This window comes from Delphinapterus leucas, chromosome 12 (genome assembly GCF_059928025.1).
Source record: "Delphinapterus leucas isolate spDelLeu-1000000601 "Yukka" chromosome 12, BTC_Dleu_Yukka2, whole genome shotgun sequence".
In the NCBI taxonomy this organism is placed as follows: domain Eukaryota; kingdom Metazoa; phylum Chordata; class Mammalia; order Artiodactyla; family Monodontidae; genus Delphinapterus; species Delphinapterus leucas.
In genome coordinates, this window is record NC_143140.1 from 80,738,657 (window position 1) to 80,751,323 (window position 12,667).

General features: G+C 38.8%; 1 protein-coding gene across 2 annotated transcripts in view; it reads right to left on the reverse strand.

The window, feature by feature from the left end:
- Positions 1 to 12,667, reverse strand: part of LATS1 (large tumor suppressor kinase 1) — a 50,643-nt gene that overhangs the window by 36,122 nt on the left and 1,854 nt on the right. For both annotated transcript variants that reach the window (XM_089922130.1, XM_022558991.2), the window contains exon 2: positions 139 to 612. In XM_089922130.1, the coding sequence (XP_089778256.1) occupies positions 139 to 480 (342 nt within the window). In that variant the 5' untranslated portion in view covers positions 481 to 612. The remainder of the gene's footprint in view (positions 1 to 138; positions 613 to 12,667) is intronic.

Consider the following 12,667-nt stretch of genomic DNA (forward strand, 5'->3'; position numbering starts at 1 on the left):
CCTTTGCTGATAGAATATACAAATTTCTATACATAGTTAAATTCTCTCAAAGGAAGCATCTGGGCAGGAGGTCACCTAAAAAGTGTTATGTAGTGTAAGGTAAGGAAAACCCTTTCTTTTGTTTTTAAAAATTCTTACCTCATCAAATCCAGCAGCTTGCAAGTCTTGAAGCATTTGTGGATTAACTTCTGAAGTACTCCGACTTGTTTCATTTGCAAATGGTTGTAGAGAGTTTCGAATTTCCAGCAAGGCTTTATGATGCATCCCAAACTTGGGTGGATTTCTGACTTGTCGCGGATCCTCAGCTGACATTTTACTCATGTTATGCTCAGCCTTAGCAGCATCGGATGGTTTGGATAAATTCCTAAGGGATTCCCGAATTTCTTGCAGCATTTGTCGGCTGCTGCCAGTGTAGTTACTGGCAGGAAAGGTCTTAGGCCTCATTTGTCTATATCCTTCTGGCTTTTCACTCCTCTTCATGAAAACATCTATATATATAACTCACACAAAAGACTTCTTTAAGAGCTACTTGATAGGTTCAGAGCTTTCCTTTGAGCAAAACTGAAAAAGATCCTTTGTAGAAGTCCCCAGGAATGTTAAAATTTTTACGACCTAAATAAAAAAACAAACAAAGCTATAAAGTGACTGATAAAGCAATACCATGTATAGTAGTCAGGCGCCCCCTTAATTCCGGGGTATACCTTCTAAGACCACCAGTGGATGCCTGAAACCTCGGATAGTACCCATCCCTATATATACAGTAGACCCCTGAACAACATGGGTTTGAACTGCATGGGTCTATTTATATGTGGACTTTTTTCAACAATTAGTTGAAAAGACGGTACGACGCGACCTGGAGGTTGGTTGAACCTGAGGATGCAGAACGGAAGGCTGACTGTAAAGTTATCTCCGCCCGTTTTCAACTGCACAGAGGGCTGGCACTCCAACCCCCAAGTTGTTCTAGGGTCAAGTGTACTATGTTTTTTCCTTTACATACATATTTATGATAAAGTTTAATTTATTAATTAGGCACAGTAAAAGATTCGCAACTAACTAATAATAAAATAGAACAATTATGGGAATTCGCTGGCAGTACAGTGGTTAGAACTCTATACTCTCACTGCCAAGGGCCCAGAGTTCAATCCCTGGTCAGGGAACTAAGATCCCACAAGCCTTGTGGCCAAAAGAAAAAGAAAAAAAGAACAATTATAACCACATACTGTAATAAAAGTTATGTGAACATAATTTCTCTCTCAAAATATCTTACTGTATAAATGAAATGCTTTTTCCATCTTACCTAAGCACTTATCATATACTGTGGCCATAACCTTTACAGTGAGGTGTGACAGCAAAACTAGCACAAATTTCTTTTTCCTTCTACACAATTTCATGTATAGAAGATTCGTTCTTACCGTAGATCTTAAAACCTTGGCACACTATTTTTTTTTCTTATTAAATCAAGAACGTTCACCCTTTCACTTTAAGGAAGCACTTTACGGTGTATCGGAATTGCCAGCATCACTACTCTTGCGCCTTAGGGCCATTATTAAGTAAAACATGAGCTGCTTGAACACAAGCACTGCAATATCATGACAGTCATTCTGATAACCCAGGCGGCTGCTGAGTGACTAATGAGAGGGATACACTGGACAAAGGGATGATTTACTTCCTCGGTGGGATGGAGCCAGATGGCATAAGATTTCATCCATGCTACTCAGAACGATACACAACTTAAAACTTATGAATTATTTCTGGAATTTTCCATTTAATATTTTCAGACCACAAGCGACCATGGGTAACTGAAACCTTGGAAGGCAAAACCACGGATAAGGGAAGACTACTGTATTAAGGGGGAAAAAACCCCACTGATTTATAAGTTAAAAGACCTAGGTTATAGTTCTGGTTCCATTAAGGATTACTGTATAGTCAGGACATGTTAGTTGTGCCTATTTCCTAATCTACAAAATTACCTCAAGTACTGGTTATGATGATAAAAATAATTTCAAGAGTGCTTTAGTAAGCATATAAAGTACAGCTGACCCTTGAACAACACAGGGGTTTGGGGCACCAACCCACCACACAGTGGAAAATCTGGGTGTAACTTATAATCGGTCCTCTGTACCCTCAGTTCCAAGTCCGTGGATCCTGTATTACAGTAGTATTTACTATTCAAAAATCCACGTATAAGTGGACCCGCACAGTTCAAACCCGCGATGTTCAAGGGTCAACCGTATATACGAATGCGAAGGATTTCTAGTGAACAATACAATGGGCAACCTCCCATTATTAAATTCTTCATCTAGTGGCTACAACTTTAGGTTTTACTACCAGACTTCAAGTATACAATTGCTTTAAAAGAAAGGGGACAGCTGCTTTTAAAAAGGTTTTTAAATCACTAGTCCAGAAGATACCTTTATGCTTCAAAAACAGATGCTTGGATTTATTTCTCAAACTGCGGACTGGGACTCTAGAGACAGTAAGCTTATTAACAACAGGGTGAGGAAAGGACCTCTAAGGACTTGTCTAATTCCTTACTTAATGCATGAATGGCTTCTACAATGCACTGGAGCAACAGTCACCTAAAATCTACTTAAATATCCCCACTGATAGGGAAATCACTAACTCAAGAAAGCCATTCCATTTGTGATCTGCAACAACTGTTAGAAATGTTCTATGTGGATCCAACACCATGAAATCTCACTCAGTGCATATTCAGAGCCTATTACAGGCTGATGCTAAACAACTTTGTCTGCATTCTTACCAACCATCATGTAATGTGAGTGGTGATTACACTTAATGAGACTAGAAATAGGTGATAATTAGCAATGTTTCATATCCCCATGGTTCCAGTTACAAACTGTTTCACCCAAACTCTCTGAACCTCAGTTTTCTCATCTACAAAGTAGAGGCAATAAACCTGTGTTACCTCCTCAAAAACCCTTTCCCCAGTTACCTAATTACCCTGTTTTATTTTCTTGTTAATACTTACCACTATCTAAAATTATCTTACTTGTTTACTTGTTGTCAACCTCCCCTCGCTGAAATAAAAGCTCCATAAAAGTACAGGACCTTATTTGTCTCATAAACACTGTCTGTCTACCACCTATATCAGAGCCCGGCACATACTGAGTGCTCGATAAATATACATGTTAAACAAATGAAATAAACATGTCTCCTAAACATCCCAGTTCCTTTAACTGTTCTCCAATTCTTGTCATTCTTGTCATGCTTTTCTGGATACCCTCTAGTTTGTAAAAATCCTACTGGTGCTAGAAAAGCACAGCACTTGTAATGAAAAAACAAACAAACAAAAAATATTCAAGTATTTGTTCTGTTAATTATTAGCAATGTGAACTTTGGCATTTAATTCTCTCAAAAATTGCCTCCTGAGGCATAAAATGGTTAGAGTAAGAAGGTTTACCTTATGGCTTGAACAAGGATTAAGAGGAACAACCCAATACAACTAAAGGAATATACACACAAATGTTTAAAACTGTAGAATGCTCCTGGCAATACCATCTATAAGAGCAAATATAGATGTCATCAATCTAGATGCTCATCAGTAATTGTTTGAGTATTTATAGTACATCTATATAACGTGATGAAGGAGATGTTAAAAAGACTGATGCAGTTCATGAACAGATACCCATAATATTCTTTAATATTCTTAAGCAAAAAAGGCAAATTTCAAAACATTTTGTATAAAATAAAAGCCAATTTCTATTCTAAAATTAGACTACTGTGATGGAGAACCTAATATATAGCAAAGGGAACTCTACTCAATGCTCTGTGGTGACCTAAATGGAAAGGAAATCTAAAAAAGAGTGGATATGTGTATATGTATGACTGATTCACTTGGCTGTACAGAAACTAACACAAACGTTGTAAAGCAACTATACTCCAATAAAAATTAAAAAAAAAAAAAACAGGAGGGCTGCAACAGCCCCAAAAGCAATGCGGCCCAGTATAAGAGCCATATCAGTTTCAAAAAAAAAAAAAAAAAAAAAGATTATCACGATGGTTGTACAGGTCTGTAAACATACAAAAAAACAAAAAACACTGAATTATGCACTTTAAATGAACAAACTTTATGGTATATAAATTGTATCATACAGCTGTTAAAAATAAACCTTTGTATTTTAAAAAATTATATTTATGGATATTAATTACATATATACACATACATGAATATTTGCAGAAGGCCTGAGACAGGAGGAAGTCCTGAAGCAGACCACTAGAGGCACAGTTTCCTGATGACTTCACCTCAATAATCAGTACTTTTGTGGTACAACTGCTAAATTAGTTATGAATCAATCAAATTCTACTTGACAAGCAGCCCACATTTCTCCATTTTGTAAAAACAAAAATAATGAACTTTGTCAATGTTATGTCTGTCTACAACATGACCCAATCTACTGATAATTATTTTATAAACGAAATTCGGACTGATACATCTTGTGCTTTTATGAAGAAAGCTGGTCTCTAATGATAAGCATTTTTTCCCCTCAGCCTTCCCAGAATATTAATAGCTTACTAATGAATTTTTCTAGGTTTAACACTTAGCTCACGAGTCTAAAGTTGCAGAATCAACTCTCTACCCTTTCTAAAAGGGAAGATATTTTCCACTTCCAGTCTAGAACCTATCATTTCTCCATCATCAAGGATTAACAACAGTGGTTGTGCAATGTCACATGTCAGTTCTCTCAGTATCTGGTTTGCACTTAATTTATAGCATCTAGGCAATCCTTTAATATTTCACTTATTTTGGGTTTCAACTCCAAGTTAGCCATCATTTTTTTTTTTTGGGCCGGGCAGTGTGGCATAAGGGATCTTAGTCCCCCGACCGAACCTGTGCCCCCTGCAGTGGAAGTGCGGAGTCTTAGCCACTGGACCACCAGGGAAGTCCCTAGCCATCATTTTATTTATTTTTTTTTAATTTTAAAAATTATTTATTTATTTATTTTTGGCTGCTCTGGGTCTTCGTTGCTGCGTGCGGGCTCTCTAGTTGCAGTGAGCAGGGGCTACTCTTTGTTGTGGTGCACGTGCTTCTCATTGTGGTGGCTTCTCTTGTTGCAGAGCACAGGCTCTAGGCGCACGGGCTTCAGTAGTTGTGGCACGAGGGCTTCAGTAGTTGTAGCTCGTGGGCTCTAGAGTGCAGGCTCAGTAGTTGTGGTGCACGGGCTTAGTTGTTCTGTGGCACATGGGATCTTCCCGGACCAGGGCTTGAACCTGTGTCCCCTGCATTGGTAGGCAGATTCTTAACCACTGCGCCACCAGAGAAGCCCCTTAGCCATCATTTTATTATTGTATTATTTTACCACTTCCAAGATCATTCTCCTTGATAGAGAAGAAAAACCAAAATAAGCATAGTTTTGCTTCTCTCTGTCAAGATACTACATTTGCCTTCCATCCCCCTAAAACAGAAACTGGTAAACAGCAGGCAGTGCAAAAATATCTGTTAAACTAATAAATGCAGGTGATTTATTCCTTCTTTTTACTCTTAAGAAAATATAATCTTGGTTTTTTCTAATTATAAAAAGATGGGCCTTACTGAAAAATTCAAATATTATATAATTATGTAAAGTAGAAGTCCCTCATAAGTCCCTCCTTCAACAGAGAGAGAACCACTGTAGTAGGCTGAATAATGCCATCCCAAAAGATAATCACTTCCAAATCCCTAGAATCTGAAAATGTTATCTTATTTGGAAAAAGGGACTTTGCAGGTGTCATTAAGGAATTTGAAATGGGGAGATTATCAACAATTATCCAGTTGAGCAGTACATGCATGGGAGGCGGGGGAGATTTGATACACAGAATAGGAGGAGGCAATGTGACCATGGAGGCAGAGGCTAGAGAGTGCAGCCAGAAGCCAAGGAATGCTGGGTAGCCAAAAGAAAGATGGAAATGGCAAGGAACTGCTTTTCTCCTAGAACCTCCTAAGGGAGAGTGGCCTTGCTAACAACTTGATTTTGGGCCAGTGATACTGATTTTAGAATTCTAGCCTCCAGAACTGTATGAGAAAACATTTATGTTGTTTTAAGCCTTCAATTTTGTAGTAATTTGTTACATAAGGCACAGAAAACTAATACAATCACTATTAATACTGCATACTCTAACATATATTACTCTTAATCAAAATGGGATCGTAACACACAAAATATGATGTCATTCTTTTACATTATCATGTGACTTTACAAGAAGAGAATGTCATGTTGACCAAACTTTTCTGACCAAAGAACTTTTTCCCCCAGAGCATTTTATGGGATTCATGCTCTATGTAATATACTTTAAAGAATGCTGGACCAGTGAGATTCACTCTAGTCCTACATTCTATAACTCTGTACTTTGACTAACATTCCTAACATCCAAGTGAGTGCACAATGGTCACAGAAATGACTGAGTTCTGGGATACGTGTGATAATGTGTTATAGGTTTAAATAAATGATTAGTTTACACTTAGCTCTTTCATATACATGCAGAAATACTTGCGAATAAGATATGATGCCTGGTATTTCAAAATAATTTGGTTTTGTGATGAAGTGGATGGAGATTTGGATGAGACAAAAGTGATAAACTGATGATTGTTGTAGCGGGTGACGGGTACACGACAGTTCACTGTACTGTTCTCTTTACTTCTGTGTATACTTGAGTTTTCCAAAACCAAAAGCAAAAAAATAAAGAAAATGAAATGACTATAGCGCTCTGTATCTTGGAATGGTTCTGCTACAAATTATTTATTTATTTTTACATCTTTACTGGAATATAATTGCTTTACAATGTTGTGTTAGTTTCTGCTGTATAACAAAGTGAATCAGCTGTATGTATACATATATCCCCATATCCTCTCCCTCTTGAGCCTCCCTCCCACCCTCCCTATCCCACCCTCTAGGTGGTCACAAAACACCGAGCTGATCTCCCTGTGCTATGCAGCTGCTTCCCAATAGCCGTCTATTTTACATTTGGTAGTGTATATATGTCAATGCTACTCTCTTACTTCATCCCAGCTTCCCCTCCCCGCCTTACAAATTATTCTTATTCAAATACAAAGTACACTAAAACACACAGGATTTCTTTAAAGAACCATTAATTCTATGTAACAATATTGTTTCAACATTAGCTTTTCAAGGGAAATAACAGAAACATTATGTTTAAATGTTCATTTCAATTGTAATATGATCTGCATCACCTGATGTCAGAAATGGTGAAATGGAGGAAATGTGGCATGTCTTTATGCAATTGCTTTTGATTAATACCTGTGGAAGAGACTACACTAACATACTGCCCTCTATTTCCCAGTTAGTTGCCAAAGCCCCGCTAGTAGGTATCTGTAATGTGTGTCCATTCTGGGCCAAGGCAGTTAAAAGCCACTGTGCTTCTCCATCTGTTGCTTTCCTGCTTCAATGACAATCCAGGTCACATTTTGAGATGGTAGCTTCACATTATAGGGGACTGTGGGTCCCTAAGCCACTGGATGGCTTACTAACGACCCCCATTGGACTGTGTGTGAGCAAGATAGGAAATCTCTGTTGTGTTAAGTCATTGATATTTTGGGATTTGTTACCACAAAACAGCCTAATATTATTGTGGCAATAAAGACCGTCAAAACAAGCAGAGTCTATTTATTCAGAGCTTGCTATTGGAAGGGAGTTGGCCACCGTCACTCGTGTTTAGCAGAGACTCAAAGGCAGGCAGGGAAGCGGAAAAAGACTTCAGGTATGCTCTAGTTGTAGGCTGCTGTCATGAGGAAGCTGGAGGCCAGCTAACTAAAAGTGGGACATCCTATGTGATTGTTTTGGGAAGCATATCTTGTTTTCTCTTGTTGGTCCTGAGAGAAGCTGGCATCTACTGACCAAGACTTGACTGTTTGGGACTATTGCTACTAAGACTGTGGGTCAGAGTTCTACTTTCATATATGATCTAGCCATTGTCTATTTGTATACGTAGTCTCTCATTACCCTAATACAGAAATTGGTACCTAGAAGTGAGGTGCCGCTATAATGTAGGCCAGTACGGCCAAGTGGTCAGGTTGAGGGCTTCAAGGGAACTGATACTGGAGGCTGGAAAAATGGAGAACCATGTTTCACAGTGGCAAAATATTTGATAAAGTGGTTTGCCTGTTATAACTCACAAGGTAACAAACAGCCTACTGAACTTGTAGTTCTATGACAAGAGTTTAGAAAAGAGAATTTTAGAAGTGTATGCTGGCTGCTATTGGCTATTTGGCAAAGCAATATAAATAAATGACAAGATCATGAAAAAAAGCAGCTTATTTGCAAACAAAAATAGAAAGGGACAGAAAGGGTTCAGAAATTTAAAGTCTTGCAGAACTGGAAAAGCAGCTCGCTTTTAGACCCCAACATGAAGAGGTAGGATTAAAAGATTCTGAGCACAGATGCCCACTGAAACTTCTTGGCTGATTAAAATACCTCAGTGGTTTAAAACAACAACAAAAACCAACGTTAAGGGTATGGCCTTCCCTCAACCAACTGAGAAGCGAAATGGGAGTTCTCAAATCTTTGGATGAGGTTACTAACACATGTGAACTTTGGTTATGGTTACTGACACATGCAACTGACTGGAATTAAACACATCAGAAGCTTTCTAAATTGAGGAAACTGTTTTGTTAAAAAAATTTTTTTTTGAAAAACCACTCAAGCTCAAACTAAAAAACCCTTCAACTATTCAAAATTTAAAACCCTTGGGCTCTCAACTCCTATGAGCAGTAACTTAGTCAAGAAAGATTTGCACCTTCCAAAGACGGACTATTCCCCCAAAGCTCACACTTCATAGGTGACCAAGGATGATTAAGGAAAAAGGACTCCCAGGAGGGCCTTGGAGAGCAATGGCCAACAGTTACAAAAAACAATGGATGAGGGAGTTCCTCCCAGACAACTGAATCAAGGTCCAGTAAAGGAATCTCCCCTTCCTCCAGCGCTGGTTGCTTTCACAAGATCTGCCTATGGTGGTTTTAAAATTATTTTATCAGCAATTGCTATTTCTCATTCTTCTCCTTTTCTAACAGTAGTGCTTATTATGCCCTCCTGTCTCTGTTTTACTATTGTGTAATGTGGTGAGTGAGTGGGAGACAAGAGAGCGAAGATAACTTCAAAGGTCTCTGGGCCAAGAGGAGCTATATCCGGACCTGATGAAGAGAGTACTGGACATATGGACCACAGGACCTATGAATCTAGCTACTGCTGATTAGGGCCCAACATGCTAGCAAAAGAATAACATAATACTATGAATCTCTTCCTAGGACATAAAGTATAGTGTCTTCTTGATTCTCAGATACATGCTTTTCCACATTTTAACATTTCTAAAACTGAGTATATCTTAAAATCAGTATTAAAAGGAATTTGCCAGCTCCAAAGTGGAGTTCTGGAATAGCAGACAACACACATAGCTAACCTGACCATAAATAAAAGGCCAAATTTTCTTGTCACTTCAATTGTATTATTTTCACTGGCAGCGCCACATGGTTGAATCTAGACCCTTGATTAATGCTCAAAATGTCTTCAAAAAGATTCCACTATAATGCAGCATTATGTACTCAGAAATTGTCATATAATAGACAATGCAGGACTTCCCTGGTGGCACAGTGGTTAGGAATCCACCTCCCAGCGCAGGGGACATGGGTTTGATCCCTGGTCCAGGATCTCACATGCCGCGGAGCAAGTAAGCCCGCAAGCCACAACTCCTGAGGCCGCATGCCTAGAGCCCATGCTCCACAACAAGAGAAGCCACCGCAATGAGAAGCCTGCGCACCACAACGAAAAGTAACTCTCACTCGCCACAACTAGAGAAAGCTTGCGCTCAGCAACAAAGACCCAATGCAGCCAAAAAAAAAAAAAAAAAAGACAATGCAATTAAAGGCATAAACAACTGCCAAATTTAGGTGAGATCACTGAATTTTCAAAGGTAAAAGTCTTTTATGAAGTACAAGCACTCAAATACCTGTCAACCCTTTTGAGTTACCTTCAGAGGAAGCTGTTTAATTTCTAACAATAACTCACTCAACTCAGGAGAAAAAAACAAAACTAAGAGTTTAAGCAAAAGGAAAGGAAGACAAAACTCCAGTATTCTTTGACATGCCTCAAAATCATATACTCAATCATAAAGTCAATAAAGAGGTTCACGATAATTAACTGGGGTTATGAAAAGCAGCACGCCACCATGATGCTATCTGTTAACTAACCAAAGCCCAAAGTAAATCAGAAGAATTCTAGATTCTGAATGTGAATAAAGCTAAGACTCAAAAAAACTGAATGGTATACAATTGAATGGATAAATGTGTTCTATTGAAGGTTAGTTAAAAACCATGCTTGGGCTTCCCTGGTGGCGCAGTGGTTGAGAGTCCGCCTGCTGATGCAGGGAACACGGGTTCGTGCCCCAGTCTGGGAAGATCCCACATGCCGCGGAGCGGCTGGGCCCGTGAGCCATGGCCACTGAGCCTGCGCGTCCGGAGCCTGTGCTCCGCAATGGGAGAGGCCACAACAGTGAGAGGCCCGCGTACCAAAAAAAAAAAACAACCATGCTTATTTTCTTTCCCCTGAAAAATTGTTACTAAACAGATTGCTTGTTTTAGACTTAATGGTGTCCTGGAACTGAGGAAATATGACAATTCAACCTCATCTTTTTAAAATAACTATACATTGAATTACATCATGTAGACGTATCATAACTTATCTATCCCCTACTGATGGTCCTTTAGGTTATTTCCAATTTTTGCTATTATAAATAATGTTTTAAACAGTGATAACTTCAATTGTATTGGTAATATTCTAGTTCTGAGGATGGGTGGTAAGTTCATGGATGTTCATTTTACTATGCTTCATAGCTTACATGTATACACATATTCCTTCTACATATAAAAATTAGTTAATAAAAACTGTGGCAATAAAAATTCTTGTGCTGGGATTTCCACTACAGGCGGCACGGGTTCAATCCCTGGTGAGGGAACTAAGATCCTGCATACTGCACGGTGGTATAGCCAAAAATAACTAACTGACTAAATAATAAAGTGTATAATTCAATGGTTTTTAGTATATTTACAGAGTTGTAACCATTTAAATAATCCATTAAAAAAAATTCTTGTGCACCCATTATTGAGCATTTCCCTTAAGATAAATTCCGAGAAGTGGAATTGCTGGGTCAAAGAGAATGCATATTTAAAATTCTGATACTTATTGTCAGGTTGTCTTCCAGAAAGGTATACTAATTGACAATCCCTCCAACAAGGTATGGTTGACACTGGCATTAACAAACGTGAAACTGATATGTGAAAACTCTAATAAGTAAAGAGAATTTTTAGAAGAACACTTCAACACTAAACAGCTTAGCTCTTTAACCCATGCTACACTGGTGCCAGATGAGTCTTCCTAATACATAGTTCTGATCATGTTACCTCCCTACTCCAGAACCCTCAATGATTCCTTTAACTTAGTTAAGGTCAGAGATCTGGGTACAAATCCCAGTTCTACCAGTAACTACAATAGCTTTGTGATCTCAGCAAGCTGTGCCTCAGTTCCTTCATCTTCAAATGTGCGCAATAATAGTCCTATTTAAATAGGGTTATTTTAAGCATTAAATAAGTTTAATGCATGTCAAATGTTTAGAATAAGTGCCCGACTCAATAAATGTTAGTTATTATCTTCTTACTCTTTCCACTATCTTACCCAGATTCTAACCAAGCCAAATTACCTGCTCTCAGCTAATGTACTTTGTGCTTCTCTACTTTCATGTTCTTACTCTTCCTGTTCACTACTCTTGGAAGAGCCCCTCTGCCATATTTCTTCTTGTAGAAATTATACCCAACCTTGAAGGTCCCATTCAAATGCTTCCTTCCTGAAGTTTTCATTGAACTGGTAGCTGTCAACCTCCTCTGAACTCCAAATGCACTTTGCACAGTCAAATAAAACTTATTTTTCCTACTAGATCACAGATTGACAGAGCATAGGTGTCTTGGGGATATATAGATATAAACAGATAGACTGATACGTATATCTATCTATCTCTATATATGTATATCTACCTATATATCTACATATATATATTTATAATTTCAGATGAGCAAAGGGATCCAGAGAGGTAATGTGGCCTGCCTAAGATCATTTAGCCATCTCAGCATCATGCTAGGAATGGACTTGACACATCCTGAACCAGCCCAGGGCTCTTTTTACCATACCTACATCTTGAGTTTTCCTAAGGGATTATAACTACTCACATTCTTTGAAGAGATACTTAAACTGGTTAGACTGAAAAGACAAAATCTCCATTTCTTAGAAAGTTCAGACCGTCATCAAATGTGAAAATGTGAGTCCAAACAAATATCACTGTCCAGCTTAGAAGAAGAATAGATCCCATTACGATAGAAGATTTCAAAGTGTTACCTTAGGTTGAATCAGGTTTTTTTTTTTTTTTTGGGCGGTACGCGGGCCTCTCACTGCTGTGGCCTCTCCCGTTGTGGAGCACAGGCTCTGGGCGCCCAGGCTTAGCGGCCATGGCTCACAGGCCCAGCCGCTCCACGGCATGTAGGATCTTCCCGGACCGGGGCACAAACCTGTGTCCCCTGCATCGGCAGGCGGACTCTCAACCACTGCGCCACCAGGGAAGCCCTGAATTAGGTTTTTAAGAAAGATGGCCTGTCTCAAAGTTTGACTAAATCAGT